The sequence below is a fragment of the Tupaia chinensis genome, unplaced genomic scaffold, assembly GCF_000334495.1.
Source record: "Tupaia chinensis unplaced genomic scaffold, TupChi_1.0 Scaffold000622_1, whole genome shotgun sequence".
Lineage (NCBI taxonomy): Eukaryota > Metazoa > Chordata > Mammalia > Scandentia > Tupaiidae > Tupaia > Tupaia belangeri.
In genome coordinates, this window is record NW_006160142.1 from 5,307,790 (window position 1) to 5,329,674 (window position 21,885).

Consider the following 21,885-nt stretch of genomic DNA (forward strand, 5'->3'; position numbering starts at 1 on the left):
TTCTGGACACCTCAGTTATATGTACTGCGATAAGAGAGAAAGCAAGTGTCCCAGTACAGGAAATTCTATACTGGCCTAATCATATTTGTTTTGTTTTGTTTTTTTAGAGAGAGAGATTTTTGTTGTAGGGTATGTGCATTCACCAGACAGACAAAGACAGAGAGAGACAGAAAGTGAGAAATCATCCCCCAGAGGGGATGGCCACACCACAATCCCTTCTTTTCTCCTCTCAGAATTTTGGGCATGCATGCACACACACCCAGCACGAGTTTCAAGCCTCTGGGTCTAGGACTCAAACCACGGTCAGCCCGATAGGAGTCTAGTGACATAACCATTATGCCATCTGCTTGTCCTGCAATCATAATTCTTAATACGGTGACTTCACCAGTCCTCCAACTACTCCCCACTATTCAAAAGCTTTCTGAGCCAGCTGGTGGCATGGTTGTTGAGGCAGCTGGATCCCACATGACCAACTGTGCAGTTCAAGTCTCAGACCTGGTAGCTTGAAAAATATGTTGGGAGCATGTGCATGTGTGCCCAAAATCCCAAGAAAAGAATGAAGGAGAAAGAACTGCCATGTGGCCATACCCCCTGGGTGGGTGCTTTCTCGCTTTCTTTCTCTCTCTTGTGAGCACACATACCCTATAGCAAATTTTAAAATAAAATAAATATTTTCCCAATAGCACTAGGTACCTGCTGGCAATAATTATACTAAGAGTTTCTTCAAATATTCCTGTGACTAATCAAATAATATAAATAGAAAAACATACCTCTAAAAATATAGAGAAGTATAAAATGAAAGGCAAAGTTTTAGATGAGTTTTCTCAACATATTTTTATATCCCACCCTGATGGGACCACTGTTTTGGAGGAGACATGTTTTATACTAACATTACATTATTATTCATGTTTTAGAGGACCAATAAAATTATATTAGAATTTCAGGGAGTAACCAATCAAAAGTACTCCTGTATTTTCAACCTCTACCTTACATAAATAACACTCAAAGATTTCACCATCATTTTCAAGCAAGTTTATACCTGGACTTAGGTTGAGAGAACAGATCTAAAGTTAGAGATATCAAGTGGACATTTGATATGAACATAACACAGGCTACAAATTTAGGACTGTCACTGTCATGGATGGTCATTGGGCACAAAAAGAGCGTAATTGGGGAACCAGCAGTTAGCATAATGGCTATGTCGCTGGACTCCCACGTAGTCGACCGTGGTTCGTGTCCCGGACCCAGCGGCTTAAAAACTCAGGCCAGGCGCATGTGCGTGCGTGCCCAAGATCCCGAGAGGAGAATGGAGGAGAAGGGATTGCGGCGTAACCATCCCCCCTGGGGGGTGATTTCTTGCTTTCTGTCTCTATGTCTATCTCTGTCTGTCTGGCGAGCGCACGTGCCCTACAGTGAAAATCTCTCTCAAAAAAAAAAAAAAAGAGCGTAATTGAACTCTGGGAAGGACCATCAGAAAGCTGCAGATAATGACACTTGTTACTTGGCCAAAGGTGAAGGAAAATTAGAATGTCCAGGTTACTATTATTACATCAAATGACTGGAGAAAGATGTCCTATGTGCCAGGAGAATCAGCAGAAAATGTACTTACAGGAAAAGGTATGCTAGAGAAAGGGTGAAATACTGGCAAGTTATTAAAAGTGATTTGTGTAAGGACCAACAGATGGCATAAGGGAGTTCCATACGTTGCTGGAACTCCCACATAGTAAACCATGGTTTGACCAGATCCAGTGGCTTAAAATTCATGCTGGGCGCATTTGTGTGTGCCCAAAATCCTGAGAGGTGACTGGAGAAGGCACTGTGGTGTGGCCACCACCCAGGACGGGGACTGATTTCTCACATTCAGTCTCTGTCTCTCTGGCAAGCACACATGCCCTATAGCAAAAATTTATTTAAAAAAAAAAAAAAGTGATTTGTGTCCTGCTGTGGTAGTATGTACTATAGTTAGAGAACTACTCTGTTAGGTTTCTTCAGGAGGCTCGCAGGGTCTCAAACCAGAGTATTAAAGCACCACTGTGTATACTGGGCTGGGCTTGAGGTTCATACTAAGCATATGTATCCTTTTGGTCAGAAGCTCCAACTATAACTCACCTGCCTTTACATACTTTTAGATGACATTTTTCACTCAGTCCTTGCTTTGTCATAAAAAATTCATAATATTTTATATAGTATATATGTGTATATATATATGTATAGTATATATGTATATATGTATATATAGCATAGTTAGTATGAGTGCAATTGTCTTCATATATATATATATATACACACACACACACAAGCTACTCAGACCTGGTAGCTTGAAAAACATGCTGGGAGCATGTGCATATGTGCCCAAAATCCCAAGAGAAGAATGAAGGAGAAAGAACTGCCATGTGGCCATATGTGTGTATATATGTATACATATGTGTTATACGCACACATATATACTATATAAAAAATATATACACACACATATGCACACATATATACTATATAATACACATACACACACACACACATTATGTACAAAAAAGTAAAATCAATTATCATTTCTAAATACCAAGGGCTTTTAAATGTTTCTGAAATACTGGTTTGCAGATTTTTAAGAACAAGAGCTCAATGATAAATTAAGAATAATTGAGTTTTTATTTTATTTTTGAATAGGAGCAAAAGATAAAAAGCTTTACTCTCAAATTTAAATATTCTAATTACAATTGGCCCTAATAAAAAAGTGGTGTTTTGGCAAAAATCAGAGACTTTCAGTTTAGAAAATAAAGGTTATGACAACGATTTTCTAATACTATACTGTATATACCCTTTTCAATTTATTAAATGTAATTATCAGACTTTCTACCTGGTTTCCCCTATCTACACTATTTCTACCTATATACCCATATCTAAACTCTAGCTCTACTCTCAGGCAGCTCTAGCCTGAGGCCAGGGCTTAGTCATCCCTTTGGGTCTTAACAAAGCCACCCTTCTCATCACTGCTTTTGTCAAAGAACAAGTGCTTAGAGATAGACCCACTGACCCACTCCCTTCTATTTTCAGCCAAAGAATCCCAACAGTACAGAATTCCCTCCGTTGGACCTTATGCCTAGCTGTCTGTCATGACAGCAAGGCTTTCCCAACCTGCCTCTCAAGGACACTCCCTATTATCTCTTATCACAGCTTCTTAATCTAGTATTTAGGTCTTCCTGACTTCAGATTTACTTATTTACATCAAGCAACTGTAAAAAATCATGAAGCAGTGCCTCATTAACCTAGGACTATGAAATCTTTATTTCATGGACTGTATGATAATCTAACAGAAAGTAAAAAGGAAAAACACCATTATATCACTAGAACTGGCTACTACTGCTTCATAGGAACAAAGTTGCCCTTTAATTCTGGGGCTGACTAGAGCCTGAATGTTATATTTGATTGTTAAGTAACTCAGTAATACGCATCTTTCTTTAATTCTTTAAAGATGGTGCCACAGATAAGCCCCTCTCCATCTCATGATTAGTATTCTAAATGTGATAAAATGCTCGTTTATCTCAAGACTGACCTAATTTTTTTTCAACTGAAGAGATCTCAAATCATAGGTCTATTCTAGTCTTTACAGATTAGAAATGGGGTATTTTTAAATTTTGTTTTGTTTTGTTTTGTCAGAGTATAGAGACTGGGGGAAAGGGAACTAGCAATATTATTAGTTTTCTATATTTTTCAAAAAATAAATTTCCCTTGAGTTTACATGTGAAAATAGAATGCATATCAATTTCTTAGAAAAGTAACTGAATTAAGGGGTGAGAATAAACTATAATTTAAGAGATGAAAATAGACTATGATAAGGTAAGAAGACTTGTTCTTCTATAAGCATAAGAGATGTTCAACCCCAACTATAATAACAATAAGAGATTTGACACCACAGTTGAAAACACTTCCAGTCACATTTTATGCATTCTCCCTCAGCTCCTAGGGCCAGAAAAACAGAAGTCATCAATGGAAATATGTCATGTTTAGTACTAGAAGCAGCATCACAGTTCATTGCAGAATAAAGAAAAAAATGTCAGGTAAATACATATTACAACATAAAATGCACCAAAATGAAATTGTAATAAAGTAACATCAGTGAGGTTTTAACTGAGAAATCCAGATGTAAACATTAAACTACTGCCTTCTGTAACCTAGTCAACCACACAAATAAAAATCATCTTTTGTGCCCATAAAATTATGAATAATTTGTACACCATGGCTCTTTTGTCTTAGTGATTTTGCAGAGTACACAATGAGCTGTGTTAAGTAGCTTCACTGATTTCTCCGTCTTGAAGAGCTGTCAGTTCTGGAACGTCATTCATCCTTAGAACCTCCGCATAAAGCAAATAATTATGGAGGCTTCTGGGAAGTGGCAACTGACAGATAAAACTGTCAGATTTTAAGTGTTCTGGTTTAAGACTGGACCGGATTTCCAAACGACAAAGATGGGTCAGGGATGGAATGGAGGCTGGAGAAACAAACAAAAGAAGCAAAGTGAAACTTTTATTTTATGTTTATTTAATTTCTTTTCAATTGCCAAAGTGTACATACATTTGCCAAAAAGAGACAGAAAAAGGGGGGGAAGGGGACCCTCCCAATGGGGTATGGTCACGTCGCAATCCTTTCTCCATCCTGTTGAGATCTGGGCCACATATATGATCCTGGTGTGTTTTTCAAGCTGCCAACGCCAGGAGTCGAACTGTAGTCATCCATGTAGGATCCAGTTCCTTTAACCACAGGCAACAGGGGCCACCCCAGCAAGGTGAAAATTTTTTAAACAGAGATATAATAGTGCATCAAGGTAAGTGTCCACCACCCCATCTCTATGTAGAGATGTGTTGTGTTGCTTTGACTTACTTTGAAAGACTACTTAGCACAATTAGTCTTATTTGTTTATTTTTTTCTATAGCCTTCACTGGTCTCCTCCCACTCCAGTTGTTGGCCACACATTCAAAGTCAGTACTCAGGGCCACAAAGACTAAATGTTCAAATTTTAAAGATCTATACTACCAGATAGCACTTAAGAAATAGATGAACTAACTTTAGAAGTGACAGAAGCTCACAGCAATAAACGCTACATCCCCTCTTAGTCTGTTTCATTGCACATGGTCTCCAGACCTAGCACATCAAGTGAATGGATATAACTTGCAAAGTTTCCCTCTTTTATCCATGACATAGAATGAAATTTTAAAACTAGCACAGAGAGAAAAGGGGCATCTTACTGAGTGCCTTCTCTGCCATATGCCCATACACTTCACATATACTCTCTTTATATTCATTAATCCTATGAGGTATACATTATTATGCTGTCAGGAGATAAGAAAACAAAACTATATAAAAAGTTTAAGTAACTGTCTAAAGTTCACAAGACTAGTAAGTGCAAGAGCCAGATCTATCTGATCTCAAAGACTGTGTGCGTGTGTATGTGTGTGCGCGCATGCACGTGCACATGTGCTAAAGCCATCACAGCCAAAACTAATTACCAAGAAGCCTAAAAGACAAGTACTGTCAAGAGCACAGCAGATACCAGACCAGCCAGTATGATTATAAGTCTAGGGTTCTTTAAATTCTAATACCCGATAGGACTGAGACAAACTAATTCACTTATATCTTCAAATGAAGATAACTGAAGTTAACTCAACATCATAAATTTTGGTTCATTGGTTTAAGTATTTTTTAATAGTTTAAGAAACTCCTTGGGGCTGGCAGGTGGTGTGCTGGCTAAGGGTGCTGGACTCCCACATGGGTGACTGTGGTTTGAGTCCTGGACCTGGTGGCTTGTTTTCTCACCCCCCCCGCCCCCCCGTCCCTCTCTGCTCAAATTAAAAAAAAAAAAAAGAAGAAGAAGAAGAAAGAAAGAAAGTCCTCAAACTAGAGTTTCAAAATGACAAATAAAGCAAAACAGTTATTTGATTTTGTACTTAAAACCTGATCTAGGAAAAGATGGGCATTTTCCTTAAACCACGAGTCACAGACACCCTATTATAAATAATGAGATTGCAGCATCTATAATATATTTACCTCCAAAGTGCTCTCATATTCATATCTTATTTAAATTTTTTTTTACCCTTTTCCTATAAGCTTAGAAGAGGAATCATTGTTCTCAGGTGAAGTACAGGCAAACACAGGTAGGGCAGCACTGGCGGAATTAGCAGGGATACACAAGAAAAGCATGCCCAAATTGCTAATGTCAGGATAGTAGTAGTCCAAAGGTAATAGGCTGACTATGTTCGAATATCAAGTACAAGGAAACCCTCTAGGGGCCAACAAGTGGCATAGTGGTCAAGGCGCTGGACTCCCACATGGCTAACTGCAGTTCAAGTCCTGGACCTAGTGGCTTACTTTCTCACTTTCCCTCTCTCTTCCTGTGTCTCTCACTGATCAAATTAAAAAATAATAATACTACATAAAAATAATACTTTTTTTAAAAAGGAAGACCTTTTACCCAATAAGATCAGGAACAATAACTGGCCAGTTAGTGGAAAGTTATCTTAAAGCAAGTAACCAAAAACATTACACATTTTAAACATTCTATTAGGTTGTCAGGAAAGTCATGACATGTTTTTCTATGCAAACATGCATGATGACTTTACTGATGACCTATAATTTAAAACATATACATGAACCACATCCATAAGGTATCGTGTATAGCTTGTGATTTCACTTTCTTTAAGTTACAGCATGGATTTAAAGACAGTGTATGGGCAAAGATGAGTGCATCATCCTTCTATAGTTTTAAAACTTTTTTAACACCTTCTATTGTCTCACTCATATCTCATTTAACAGCCATTTCTGTTTAGTACCCATCTTTTATCAAGTCTTTTTAAAGCATTTAACTCTACCTTAATAGAAACAATGATTCTTTATTTACACTCATAATTCATTGGCTTATGCAATTTAAAATGATAAATTATTTAACTACAATAATGTGCACAAATGTAACAAAAGTTTTAGAAATAAATATAACTGATTCTTGCTAAGCACACCTCTTGCTCGTAGGAACAAAAGAAAATATGCTGACATTCTAGAGAGTAGCCTACCAGTTGTAAATGTGGAGCATGCCATATGCACAATCACATGGGACTGACAGGAGACAAGACTGGTTGATCAGTTAATGGGTTAAAATGAAGTTCCTTAAGAGAATTTCCACTTATATTAAGTTTCATATGTATCCATTAAATTGAGTCTCTTTATTCTACACATTCTTGTTAATGTGGATACTTATTACACACCCAGAGTGAAAATAAAAGTGAGCTGTGGCAACCCAGAAGTACTGCTCATTCAGGGAGAAGGAGGGATCCTTAATGCTTCTCCAGCTTTTCTGCTTGGACAAACTATACTGATTTGACACTGCTAACGTTGCATAGGAAAGAATTCCTCTATTGCCCCAAAGTCTCTTGCAGTGCTGACAAGCCTTTCCAGGTTATCTAAATACATCACTGGAGCCCTATATTTAAAGCTTAATAAATACTTTGCTTATGCTAGTGTGTGTGTGAAAGCTAGTCATTTGTGATCAAGCTATATTGGGCCATTCACATTTGTTAAGAAAAATTTAAGAGACTTGTGTCTGCAACATTATACATCAACAACATAGCTGTTGTTAACTAGATCCAAATGAGTTGACTCCAAGTCTAGAGTTTTTGAATTGTGATAAAATAATTCTCTAACATCTCCTAAACCACTAAAACTATGATAAGTTTCAGAAGATCTTTCCACTTAAAAATAATAATAAAAAATAAGGGTATAATTACTTCAAATATTGGCTCCAATTTTAATTGTACCATCTTGGTTTTCCTCCTAAGAGCACAAGAGGTCACTGGCCTAATGAACAATCAGAGGTAAGAACTGTGCTCAACAGAACTGAGGAAGTCTTTCACCTGTAGATTATTAACACAGACAATAATATGCCTGTCAGTGCCAATTTTTGTTTATTATACCAAAAAATACCAAGGGAATTTTATAACTATATATGCATTATTTCAAAGCATGCAAAATTTCTATGAACATTTTAGTGAGCATAGTGTTTCCAGATGTGTTGCCACTGGGCTGAAAGAAGATCAAGCCATGCCTTAAATTTATAATATGAAAAAGCTGCAAAAGAGCTATGTAAAACGAGATTTTAATATGTTAAATAAATCTCTATGTTCTTAGATTACAGCAGTGATTATAATTCAGAAAATTATGTCTGAAACCATGCTACATTTTAAAGTCACATTTCCAACCCAAACATTTTCTATTTGGTATGGTAAACTCAGTTTATCTATAAATTAGCAGATAAACAACCTTTAACTTTTCATTCTTAGAGTTCTTCAATTTTGTTTATTATATACACTGATGGAAAAATCAAAATAGAATAATACATGTTATGTGAAATTTTTTTCTGTAACTGCCAGATGGCATATGCTCTCTCCAGAGAGAAGGAGAAAACACCTACTGATAGAAATATGTCATTTCTCCCTCCTGTAAGGATTTTAGGCATGTGCCCAGTCTATTTTTTTTTTTTTGAGAAGTTTTTGCTATAGGGCGCGTGTGCTCGCCAGACAGAGAGAGACATAGAGACAGAAAGCAAGAAATCACCCCCCAGGGGGGATGGTCACGCCGCAATCCCCTCTCCTCCATTCTCTTCTCAGGATCTTGGGCACGCATACACACGCACCCGGCATGAGTTTTAAGTCACCGGGTCCAGGAGTGAACCACAGTCGACTACATGGGAGTCTAGCGACATAGCCATTACGCTAACTGCTGGTTCCCCCAAGTCTATTTTTCAAGTCACAGGGGGCTGGATTTGAACTGCAGGTGACCATGTGGGACCTGGCTCCCTTAACCACTAGGCTATGAGGTCAGTCCTGAGAATATTTATTAAAATCAAAGCAGACACAGTTATCAAAATAAACCAACAATTTTTTTTTAAATTTTTTAAGAGAGATTATTGCTATAGGGAATGTGTGCTTGCTAGAAAGACAAAGATAGAAAGTAAGAAATCACCACCCCCAGGGCGGTGGCCACACTGCAATACCTTTTCCTCCATTCTCATCTTGGGATCTTGTGCATGCATGCACACATGCCCAATGTTAAGTTTCGAGCTGCCAGGTCTGGGAGTTGAACTGCAGTCGGCCACTTGGGGATCCAGCACCTTAACCTCCATGCCACCTACTGGCTCCAAATCCAACAATTCTTAATTCACTTTACTTATTAGTGCTAATTTACTACAGCACAGAACTATATCTATGTCATACATACACATTTTATTTTCCACAATATTCATCTCTAGCCTTCTCTTAGGTCAATGTTCAAATGATCTACAATATCCATCTGGATTCTATTTCTCTGGTTCTTTCACATTGCTTTCCACATCAAATATATTTATTTGATCTCTTGGCCATATATTGTCATTTATATTTTCATCACTAATAAACTGTCTTTTTGGATGGCTTCCATTCTTTTGTTACCAATTTTTCTTAATTTATTTATATAACCTTTCTCCAACTAATTATAACTAAAAGCCTATTGAGAAAATGTTAAAAAAAAAAAAAAGAAAGAAGAAAAAAGAAAAAAAAACCAACTACTTGAGAACTCAGAAAAATACGTAATAGACAACTGGAGAATGATCAGAATAATTTCAATGAGTGGAATGAACAGAAAAGGCATTATCCAGTAATAAGTCCCATATTGGCATCAAGGAGCCACTATGAACTGGCTCTAAGACTGTGGGCACGTCATTTAAATATTCTGACCTTCAGTTCCTCCTCTATAAAATGAGCATAGTGGAGACCAGCAGATGGTGTAGTAGTTACATTGCTGAACTCCCACATGGCTGACTGAGGTTTGAGTCTCAGATCCAGTGGTTTGAAAATCACACAGGTCGTGTGTGTGCATGCCTGAGATCCCGGGAGGAAAATATAGACAGGATTGCGGTGTGGCCATCCCCCGGGGGGGGAGAGGAGGGTGTTGATTTTTTACTTTCTCTCTCACTGTCTCTGTCTCTGTCCTTCTCTCTCTCTCTCTGGCAAGTCCACAGTCCTAATAATCAAACAAAAAAATTAGCATAATGCCTTATGTGTAAAGTGGGCATAATAATGCTTCTCTACAACAAAAGTTTATTGACAAGGTTCAAGTTGGAACGCATTTGTAAATGCAGTTTAGAAACTATAAAATATCATACAAATTCTAGGCCCTATCAAATCTAGTGATCACCAAGAGTTTTGACTACACATCCAATTAGTAAAAAGTTTTAAGGCACAGAAACCCAATATGTGCATATTTATTTATTTAGATGTAAATTATATGTATGCTATTAAACTAACATTATTAGTGATATAAACAGAAAAAATAAGTTAAAATAAGATATATGTTTTAAATAACTTCATTTCTTTATTAAAAGTATAAAATCCCTTTAAATATTAATATTTAACAAGAGCAAGGCAACAGATTAAGCTTTATTAATTTAATTCTTAGTAATCCGGCAATTCCAATAATTGTCTCTAGGTCGAGTTTACTTTGACACTTGAGTTATAGTGGCTGAGATAGCTAAAAAGTATCTTGCAAAAGAAAGTAGATCATATAGAAGTACCATGTGGCTTTGCAAAACTAAATCAGGATTCTATTCTATCCTATCTACCAATTATAAAGAGGTTTTTATCAAAATTTCTATTTGTCCTATCATCAATCAGTTCATAGATAATTGAATGCATTTAATAATTATTAAATGCATTCAAAAAATGCATTCAAAAACCAGTAAAAATGTTCCCAAGTATTTCAAGAATGTCAATATGAGAGCTATTCTAGGTGACATGCATTGTTTTAGGCAAGGAAATCACATAATAATAGAAATATTTCCCAGTGCCTATTTTCAAAATCACCTCCACATAGCAAAAGTTTTTTTCAGAAAGCAGTGTCTTCCTCACTCAGTTGAAATATCTTCTTTTCCTAAAATCAACAGAATTTTTAGGAATTATGTGCTAAGTAACATAGTTCTAGTAGCAATTTTTTTTTTTTTAATTTTTGCCATAGGGCACATATGCTCACCAGAGAGAGACAGACAGTGAGAGAGAAAGTGAGAAATCACCCCCTAGAGGGGATGGACTTGCTCAATCCCTTCTCCTCCATTCTCCTCCTAGAATTTTGGCCACACACCCCCACACACCCAGTGTGACTTTTAAGACATCAGATCTGGGACTTGAACCATGAGGTGCCACATGAAGTCCAGTACCTTAACCACTATGCCACCTGCTGGCCCAGTACAGATAGCAATTTATCACCAAGGGAAAAAAGGTCCAAAAAGTTGGAATAGCTGTATTTTTGTAAGTTAAAAAAAAATGTGTGATTCATTGATAAGTTGAAGGACTCTCATATGTTGTTTTACAGACAATAAGCAAACTTCTGGATATATAAATAATAATCACTCCCACCTTATTATAAAGTACTATAAAGAGTCTAATATATTTTCGAAGTAATATTTTTGTTTAATTATCCACCATGATACTACTCTGCAATTCTGGTTTCAGCTCTTCCTGTGTTAACATGACTATTAATGATGCAATAAACTCATTTATATATGGTGTCATCTCCATTATCTTACACTTACAGAAAAGGCAGCTACTCTATCAGTGGTCATTCTTATTTAGCTTTTCAAAAAAAACCAACATTCTGTTGAATAAGTCATTACCATCGCAAATATATCTCCTCTGGTACATCTTTCTTTTAATAGCTCTGTGGAAAGTAATTGTCCAGCCAGCTTCATAGCCTAGGGTTAAGGGAGCCGGATCCCGCATGGCTGATTGTAGCTTCAATTCTGGTTCCTGAGGCTTGAAACACAAGTCATGCAGCTCTACAATTATTTTGTTGATTTACTTATACTTTCAGTGGTATTCACATAAAATACTATTCTTTGCAGAAATCTTTTTAAGCCACTTCATCAATTTGTAAGGACTGGGTAAGTTAAAACTATATAATATAATCATAGTAGCAATGATTATAGTCCACTGAGCAATCATGTGTGAACTAAGATCCATTAAAGTACACCAGTGTGGTTGCAGACTCAACTCCATGCACTGTCTTTGGGAAGCACTGACCTACCCCACATGAACACAGAGGTGGCCACGTGTGCTACATGTGGAAGCAGGGGTGTGACAAATGCTCAATTCCTTTTTTTTTTTTTTTTTAGAGGTTTTTGCCTTAAGGCATGTGTGGTCAACAGAGAAATAGAGACAGAGACAATGAGAGGGAAAGTAAGAAATCACTCCCCACCCCAGGATGAGATGCCACAATCCTTTTTCCTCCATTTTCCTCCCGGGATCTTGAGGAGGCATGCAGACACACCCAGCATGAATTTCAAGTCACCAGGTCTAGGACACAAACTGCAGTCAGCCATGTGAGAGTCCAGCAATGTAACTGGTACTCCATCTGCTGGCCCCTACAATTCCTATAACTTCACTAGTAGAGGGAAGATAAAGTGAAAGGAAACTTTTCATTGGTGACCAATTACTCCTTCCTCTCCTTGACCTTTAGAATGCCTCTCTGAAGCCTGGAATATTTGAGGAATAAGTAAAATTATCCAGAGAAGAAGACTGACTCCTCCATTGGAGCTGAAAACTAGTGCTTTCAGGGACGAAAAGTAATGAAGACTTTCTGCTGAGACTTCACCCTCCAGACCCCATTTTCGAGTGCCTCCATACGCTGAGTGTCTAAACAGGTCTAAGTGAATTGTAGCCAAACATCTGAATACTATTATTAGGGTCAACATATTCCTCAATTCCCACTGAATGTGCTGCATTCAGTGAAAAACGGAATGGCAAAGAGATTGCAGACCACCTCCTCCTGCATGCCTCTGAATGCTCAGATTGAACTTCTAGAAATTAGGAAAAAAATGTATAACCCACCAGATGACTAGAAACCACCACAGAGGTGACAAGAAATATGAGAAACCAAGAAAATACCTCTCCCCCAAGGGAAAGAAAAACTCCTCTTCATCCACAGACAGCACAGTGGAACTCATGGAAATGTCTGATAAAGACTTCAGAATATTCATAGTGACAAAGCTAACAGAGATGCAAAAGAAGAGAGACAATTAACTCCAGAAGAGGCAGGAGAAAAGAGCCAATGAGTACCAGCAGGAGGTGAGGAAGTTCTTACATGATCTGAGACTAATTTTTTTTTATTTGTTATTTTGTTTTTGGTTTGTGTCATAAGGCACATGCACTCACTAGAGAGAAACAGAGACAGAAAGACAGTGAGAACTCACCCCCCAGAAGAGATGGCCATGCTGCAATCTCTTATCCATTCTCTTCTCAGGAATTTGGGCACACATGCACGAGCACCCTGTGTCATTTTCAAGCCACCAGATCCACAACTGAACCACAGTTGGTCATGTGGGAGTCAAGTGCCTTAGTCAACATGCTACCTGCTGGCCCCAAGACTAATGTTTTTTTATAAATTGATTTTAAAAACATGCTCTCAAACATGGCTTTCTGATTTTCTCAGCAGAGGAAATGAGAGCACAGAGTATGCATACTCAATGGTTTGTTTCAATCACTTATCCCAGTCACAAAACAATCAAGGATGAAAAATGCAGTTTTTCTGTTTCAATGAAAGTAGAATAAAGCAGAACTCAGTTAACTGAGGTCTGTCTCTGACACAATAACAATATTGTGAAAATGGTATGAGGTAGATAGTTATTATTATCCCTTCTTATAGCTGTGGAAACCAAGTAACTTCTCCAAACCTAGAAAGTGGTAGAAGCCTATCTATTTAATTCCAGAGTTCTAACCTTTAGTCATTATAAGTTGCCTGGTGTCCCCAGTAGAACATACACTAGATCATTATCTTGAGAGTTAAAATCAGCTAAGAAGGTAAAATTTTTCAGCAGTATAAAATGAGGTCTGTACCCTAACTCTCTCTTTTATTTTTTTTTTTAAGTTTTTGCCTTAGGGAATATGCACTCACCAGTGAGAAGCAGAGAGAGAGGGCAAGTGAGAATTCACACATACACAGACACACACACACAAAACACGTGCAAGGAGGATAGCCATACTGCAATCCCTTTTCCTCCATTAGCCTCTTAGGACTTTGGGCACACACACCCTTGGTGTGATTTTTACGCTGCCAGGTCTGGGACTTGAAGCACAGTCGGCCATTTGGGAGCTCCAGCGCCTTAACCGTAACTACCATGCCACCTACTGATCTCTTAACTCCTATCATTTTAACAAATAACTTAATAATATGTTATCAATTGAGTAAAATGCATGCTTTTACTAAACACACACATAAATAATATACAATGCATATATATTTTTTTCTTTAAAAAATTATTCCCTTAAATGAGAAATGACTAATGGAATGTTAGTTATTACCAAAAAGGATTACAATTACAGATCAACTATCTTAAGTTTTCAAGATAGTTTTTTAACTTTCAATCTCCTAAAATAAGTTACCATATGTAGTAACCTTGGAGTAATAATTTATCTTGAAGGGTACATGAGAAAAGACCATTGTCCAAAACTAACAGCACCGCTCAAGTTTGGTTTTTTTTTTTTTTTTTTGAGAGATTTTCACTGTAGGGCGCGTGCGCTCGCCATACAGACAGAGAAAGAGAGACATAGAGACAGAAAGCGAGAAATCACCCCCCAGGGGGGATGGTCACGCCGCAATCCCTTCTCCTCCATTCTCCTCTCGGGATCTTGGGCACGCACGCACACGCGCCCAGCGTGAGTTTTAAGCCACCGGGTCTGGGACACGAACCGCGGTCGACTACATGGGAGTCCAGCGACATAGCCATTACGCTAACTGCTGGTTCCCAGCACCGCTCAAGTTTCATAGGAAACTTTGGCTTACACTCTGAACACTTGCTCATCCCACTATATTTAGGAAGAAATGTTCCTTGAGCTTACTGATAGAATACTTTAGACTTTTTTCCCTCCACTTTTTAGATCAACTGTTTCTTAAAAATATAATATGTTTTCAACTCAACTTGCAACACAAAACAGCTGTTCTCTGATACTTCTTTGGTAGTATAATTTTCAATTCATTGCTACCTATTACTATTTAAAATTGAATTGAGAGATATAATATTTAGAGAGAACTGCTCAAAGGGCATATTGGCCATCCATTTTTTAGATATTCTAAAACCTAGCCCTTCATCAAGGATAATAATCTTTTTTTAAAGAATTATTTATTATTATTATTCAATCTGAATAGAGAGAGACAGAGACAGAGAGAGGTGAGTGAGATAATAAGTTGCCAGGTCCAGGACTCAAACCACAGTCAACTCTGTGGGAGTCCAGCACCTTAACCACCATACCACCTGCCGGTCCAAGGGTAATACTCTTTTAATATTTTAACTTTAATCAATTTTGTTGCCCCAGCAATAGCAACCTAGGTATTTGAACCAAACCATACTCACCAGTTAAGAAGTGCTTTTACTGAGTTGTACTTTGGTACGGTAACAACAGTCTACACTGAAGACTGGTAAAATCAAGTCCAAATAAACCACAGCTACCAAGATGTTGTCTGTGAACCAATAATAGCATCCAAGAATATCTGTACTTCTAAGCAACAGGTTTCTTTTCTCTTATGAACCCTGTTCCTAGTGTCAATAGCTAGAGAGCTCAGAGCCAAATCCATAGCCTATTCACAGACCATGACTGTGTACTCCCTGACTCCATTTTACACCCATCCTACCTTTACTTTTCACTTCTCTTTTTCTGCTACTTTTAACTTCTGTTTTGTGTAAATTTAAAAAAAATCTTTTTAGAACAAAGCAGTAGAACACTGGCATAAAAAGATCAAGAGGGTTTCCTGGGGCCCTTTTAGAATCCTTTGTGGGATCCAGATTCATTTAATACTCTGAACAGAATTACATATATTTGATCATTAAAGGTTCAGAATGAACTAAAGTCAAATGCTTTCATCCACAAGAATTTAATTACTTAAATTTGATTTTGGTTGGGTGACCAGGAGTTGGTGAATATTTTTGATTAATAAGACCACAGCTATGTGGTTTGACTGATATTTCTAAGATGTATATATAAGACACATGATTAAAAGATTGTTTCTAAAACTGCAACCACTCAATAAATTTTACCTGGTATATATGTCTTTTCTGATGCAAGAAAGGTTTTGAAGACAAACCTAACCCAATGATTAAAAGATGAGCAGCAAGAGACTGGTTGTCACTTTTGTTTATAAACCACAGCAAGCGGCTACTTCTTTAGGAATGAAAAAGGATAAGGAAAAGGAGAATTCTGACCAAGTATATGGCATCTATAGGACCTAAAAAGGACAGAAAAAAAATATAGAGAGAAGGGCCAGCCCAATAGCACAGTGGTTAAATGCCCTGCATTGGGAACTGCATTCCACATGTCCAACTGATGTTTAAATCCCAGCCCCAGCAGCTTGAAAACTAGTGTGTGAATGCCTCAAATCTTGACAGGATGGAGATACAGGGGAAAATATACTGCAGCATTACCATGCCCCATTTTGGGGGAGGTGCTTTCTCCCTCTCTCTTCTCTCTCTCTCTCTTTCAGGAGCTCATGCACCTGACATTAAAAAATAATTAAAAGAAAATATTAGAGAAAAAAGCTTTTCCTGGGATATATATTAATATACTTAATGGAGTTAGGGAACTGAGAATTACAGAGAGAGTTACCAACAGTGACAAAGCTACGAGAGGCATCTTTCTAAAAATTTTTGAAGGAAATATATTGACAAGAAGCAGTTGTTAATACTATAAATTATTTGCAATAGAAAGGTAAAAACAAAGTGTCTTATGTGGAGAGAGGCCATCAAAGAGTTGTCCTTCTGGGATTACTCCCATTGGTGTTAAAGCTCTGAACATGCTTCTGCTTACTAGATATTCCACAGTTCAAAATCTAAGTAAAGGAGAGAGTACAGGTAACCAATGCATGGAAATTGAGTGTCCTGAAAACTGGAGAGAAAAAAGGTGCAGCAAGGCAGCCATGAACTATGGAAGGGAAAAGAATCATAATCCCTTTGAATCTCAGTAATGGGTAGACCTTTTCCTCCTAGTCTGAAATCACAGTACTGTAATTACTGAACCCAGTATTGTAATGGTTCCTACTATCTGCAGAAGAAACACTGAAGAATATCTGGACAGACCGACATAAGCTTTTCCTAACTACTTTGTGATAAGAAGAGGGTTCAAAAGCCCTCCCAGGACAAAAAGTCTTCTTCTGAACAACACAAGAGTCTGTGGATCAGGATTTCCCAACTTTGTCACTAAAGACATTTGTATTTGGATAATTCTTGTCATGGGAGGCCATTCTATGTGTCACAGGGTGCTACACAGAATTCCCAGACTCTGCCCCATAGATAGCAATGGCATCACTACCAGCTGCAACAACTGAAGACTCTTTATAGACATTACCGAATAACCTTTGAGGGATGGAAAGCAAAAATCACTCCTAAGGAAACCAACACTGTGGATGAAACAAATCACAAACACCTGCAGGGTTAACTTACTTTCTTGGAAAATAACACTCCCAAACCACCTAATCTAAAAGAATCAGGAAACAAGCAAAAGGAAAAGGAATAGCTGTAGGAAAAAATAACATGTTCACTTTGGGCTATGTCTAAATGTGGGATATACCAAGTGGAGATGTCCAAAAGTTGGATACGTGAGTCTAGAACCCAAAAAATGAGGTCTTGGCTAGAGAAACAGACCAAAAGAACATTAGCTACAGTAATACAGCTGAGAAATGGTTTTGCAAATCTTTAGCCAACATAAAATCCTCTTAAGAGATGATTATTTCCTTACACAGGATCTACCTGGTGCCTAATTAAACCAGAAGTCCTTGATGGATTTAGTCTACTGCAGGGTAATGTACTGATGCACAATTTTTACCTTCATATGGACAAATTTGCCATATGTTAAGGTCTTCAGAGTAAACTCTCACATATCTTTGCTAATTAAAACATTGCAATAATTTTCCCACTTGGCATATGTTCTTTCTTTTGACTCCTTGTTCCCAAATCCATCATCCCATATTCTATCTGTTCTGAATAGACTTTTATTCTCTGCTGATGTAAATACATAATTAGTAAAAGAGGATGCAATTTTCAACATTAAGAATTACATGCAAGTGAGTTTTTTAACATTACTATTAAAGAAACTCTATACTAGAAGACTCAGAGACTCCAAACGGATTACCTCTTTTCAACAGAAGAAAAGTTTGAATACACCTAAGTTCAAGAGCATATTTTCCTGAATACCTGCTTTTGATTGAAAAAATTTACTTAAATGTAATTTTCCAAGAAATTAGAAGATACATTTCTAAATGTGTAAGTTAACTTGTTAAAAAAAATTCAAAATATTTTATGAAAGGTAATGTTTCACGTAAAAAAAAGAGTAAAGAAACAATTTTCCTAACTTAAGACATATAATCCAGCTAAAACATATAGTCAAAGTAAACTAAATATTAATAAGTAAATAGGATACTTTGCAAATATTATGTTTAAATTAGTTTGCTTGTGCAAAATCTTCCTCCACAGTGAGTTAATTTTAACTACTGAAAATTTTTTATTAAGGATAAGTTGAAAAAAAATTTTAATAGTTACTTAAGATATCAATTGAGTCACAGAATTTTCATACAGCTCACCTCCATAGTTATACCAACAAACTGGCATACATTCAGTAAAGACAGTTATCGTAAGGGATACTAATGTTTCCTTATAGAGATAATTAAATAATACAGAGAAAACATAAATCCATACACATTCCAAAGTGGAAAATTAAGTTTAACATTTTTCCGACCATGAACTATCAAATAAATAGATTTTTAGGACCCACTCTTATTTATATAATACTTACTAAATATAAAAAGATATCATTAAAGTTTCAGTAAACATCTGCTTTTCTTTATATGCTCCTTAGACTAAACTTATTGAAGGAAATTAATATCATTCTACCCCATAATTCTATTTTGCATATAAGAAAATGCAAATTATGTCCAATTCAATGTGTTCTCCATTGAATCTTTTCACTTAAAATTAAAACAGAGCTAGAGAAGCAAGAGGAGAAAAAGTACTGAAGCATGTTTAATAGCTGTTCATTCTTACCAATATGTTGCTGAAGAATCCAGGAGTTTGTAGCACGAGTGGCAAGCATCTTTTCGACAGCTGGAGGAAGTCTTTTCCAATTAGTAAACTCCAAAGTGAAGATAAGGGTGTCATCGCTGACTGAGTCAATCCTGTATTAGCAGGATGTTATCATGCCATTAGACACAAGTATACCAAGGGTTTTGCCTACAAACACACACCACACATATATTTTTATAAAAATTTGTTTTTAATAATTTTTAATTAATTTGTTTAAAAATTAGTGTTCATTCACCAGAGGAGAGAAGCTGAAAGAGAAGCAAAGTGAGAAAGCACCTCACAAGGGGAATAGCTACAGTGTAACCCCCTTTATACCCAGTATGTTTTCCAAGCCACTGGGTCTGGAACTTGAAGCTTATAGTTGGCCACCACAAGTGGGATCCAACAATTTTAACTACCACATCACTCACTGACTTTTTTTTTTTTTTTTGAGAAGTTTACACTATAGAGTGTGTGTGCTCGCCAGAAAGACAGAGAGAGAAAGAAAGACAGAAAGTGAGAAATCACCCCCCAGGGGGGATGGCCACACTGCAATCCCTTCTCCTCTCAGGATCTTGGGCATGCATGCACATGCACCCAGCGTGAGTTTAAAGCTACTGGGTCTGGGATATGAACCAGTCGACTACATGGAGTCCAGTGACACAGCCATTATGCCAATTGCTGGTCTCTTGCTGACTCTCTTATAACATCCAAATGAAGAATGTAAACAGACAACTAGAGCACAGAAAATAATCATCTAATTGGAGGGAAGTCCAGTAGATATAATCGATTATTTATAGGTTCTCACTGGAAGTAGAACTGACTGTGTATAGTTGCCCCCAAATTGACAAGAATCTCTATTCTTTTGGAGAATAGGAACTTTCTTTACCATTGGAGACAGTATCAGTGTTATCAATGGATCTGCTATTATCTCTTCCAAAATAGACCATTTTGCCTAACGTAGAGTGGTCATCCTTACAGACACATAATTTAATACCCCCCGCAAAAAAGCCCAAATAGCCCAAGTTATTTCTAAACTAAATGTACAAGAGTACACACTTTTTCTGCCTAGGATGTAAACCTTCCCCATTACAGACTGAGACCTAAAGAATTTACCAGAATAAGATTTATCTGTAAAGACTTAAGAAAGGGTTCCAGACAACTCTTTCTTAGTGCTTTCAAAATAATGTCAGATTTTCAACCAACTTTCCTAAATGTTTAAGAACACAAAGAACATCAGTTTAAGAAAGATCCTGATTTCACTTTCTTTCCTTAGCAAGAGACAGAGGGGGATGGAAAGAGAGAGAGAGATAAACACCCTGCAGAGTGTCTGGTCACACTGCCAACCCCTTCCTCCAGCCCTCCAGCCCATAGGATCTGAGGCACTTGCACTAGGCTGATATTCAAACCATGGTCACCATGTAGCATCCAACTTTGAGAGTGGGATGGAAGGAAAGCACCCCAATGAGGCATGGTCACACCACAATCCCTTCTCCTCCATTTCTCCATCCCTTCAGGATTTGAAGTATACATGCAATGTGTGCTGGATGTGTTATACAAGCCCATCATGGACGGAAATCAAACCACACTGAGTCATATGGTATCCAGCTCCTAATGCAAAGAGCTCAACTACTGTCCTATGGAGACAGCCTGATCTAACTTCTCTTGAGCATTGCCTTATCTCTGTACCATGGAGCCAGCCCCAAAAGTCCTTATTTCTAAAACCACCTCTATTATTACAAACATGTTGCCTGAACTTGGAGCCATAATTCCTGCTCTCTAAAATGAGATTAATATATAATCTGCTTATTTCAGGGGACTATTTGTGAAAATTATATGATATGATATAGTAAACATATTTTTAAAACTACAAACACCTGGGACCAGCAGTTAGCATAATGTCTATGTTGCTGGACTCCCACGTAGTCGACCACGGTTCAAGTCCTGGATCCGGTGGCTTAAACTCACGCTGGGCGCGTGTGCGTGCGTAACCAAGACTCCAAGAGGAGAATACAGGAGAAGGGATTGCAGTGTGGCCATTCCCCCTGGGGGGTGATTTCTCACTTTCTATCTCTCTGTCTCTCTCTTTCTGGCGAGCGCACATGCCCTATAGCGAAAACCTCTTAAAAAAAAAAAAAAAAAACCTACAAACACCTGATTTTACCGATCCTAGAACTGATTTAAAAACTTTAGTTATTAGGCCCCTGCGCAGCCGCGCGCTGGAACGGCCCGGCCCCCCCCCTCCGGCGGGGGCGCGGCAGGGGGCCTGGCCTCCCTGGCCTCTCCAGCGCTGGATGGCCCGGCCGAAAACAAGGTTGAAGAACTTGCAACTTGAGAAGATGACAGTTACCAGCCCTGCATTACCTCAGGGGAAAACAAGAACTACTCTGCCATTCTTAAGGAAGCCAGATACCCAAGGACAACTCACACTGCAGATCCCCACAACACCATTCCTGGTAACTACAAGATGACTGCTGTGCCGCATCAGCTGATAATCATCCCTGCGTACCAGAACTGCTTTCCTGAAACTGCATTCCCTGGAGACTCACCTACACTTGTGGATCTGCAGGAGACCCTCCCTTAATCCAACCCTGAGTGGAGTTTATGCTCCCTATTGCCAAAAACTTTATGAGCTGATGGTTGGAACTCGTGGCCTCTCTCCCTTTACTTGTATGTATCACTTTTTCAGTAACTCTTCTGGAAGACAACTGTATATAGCAGGGATATTGTAATGGGAGAGTGAGACAGGGCAGAGGGACAAACATAGGAAAAAAAAT

At 37.8% G+C, this 21,885-nt stretch overlaps 1 protein-coding gene and 1 long non-coding RNA gene across 7 annotated transcripts in view; one reads left to right on the top strand and one right to left on the bottom strand.

Moving 5' to 3' along the window:
* Positions 1–2,512: 2,512 nt before the first annotated feature.
* Positions 2,513–21,885, bottom strand: part of ASB3 (ankyrin repeat and SOCS box containing 3) — a 113,114-nt gene continuing 93,741 nt past the window's right edge. For 5 of the 6 annotated variants that reach the window (XM_006159017.3, XM_006159016.3, XM_006159020.3 and 2 more), the window contains exons 9-10: positions 19,091–19,221; positions 2,514–4,486 (exon numbers count right to left, since the gene is read on the bottom strand). In XM_006159017.3, coding sequence (XP_006159079.1) covers positions 4,281–4,486; positions 19,091–19,221 — 337 coding nt within the window. In that variant the 3' untranslated portion in view covers positions 2,514–4,280. Of the gene's footprint in view, positions 4,487–19,090; positions 19,222–21,885 lie in introns of all 6 variants that reach the window. The other variant, XM_006159021.3, reaches the window with a different exon arrangement.
* The window catches only part of LOC102490819 (uncharacterized), a 30,596-nt gene continuing 21,822 nt past the window's right edge, over positions 13,112–21,885 (top strand). The window contains exon 1 of the long non-coding RNA XR_336075.2: positions 13,112–13,133. This is a non-coding gene — a long non-coding RNA (uncharacterized LOC102490819). The remainder of the gene's footprint in view (positions 13,134–21,885) is intronic.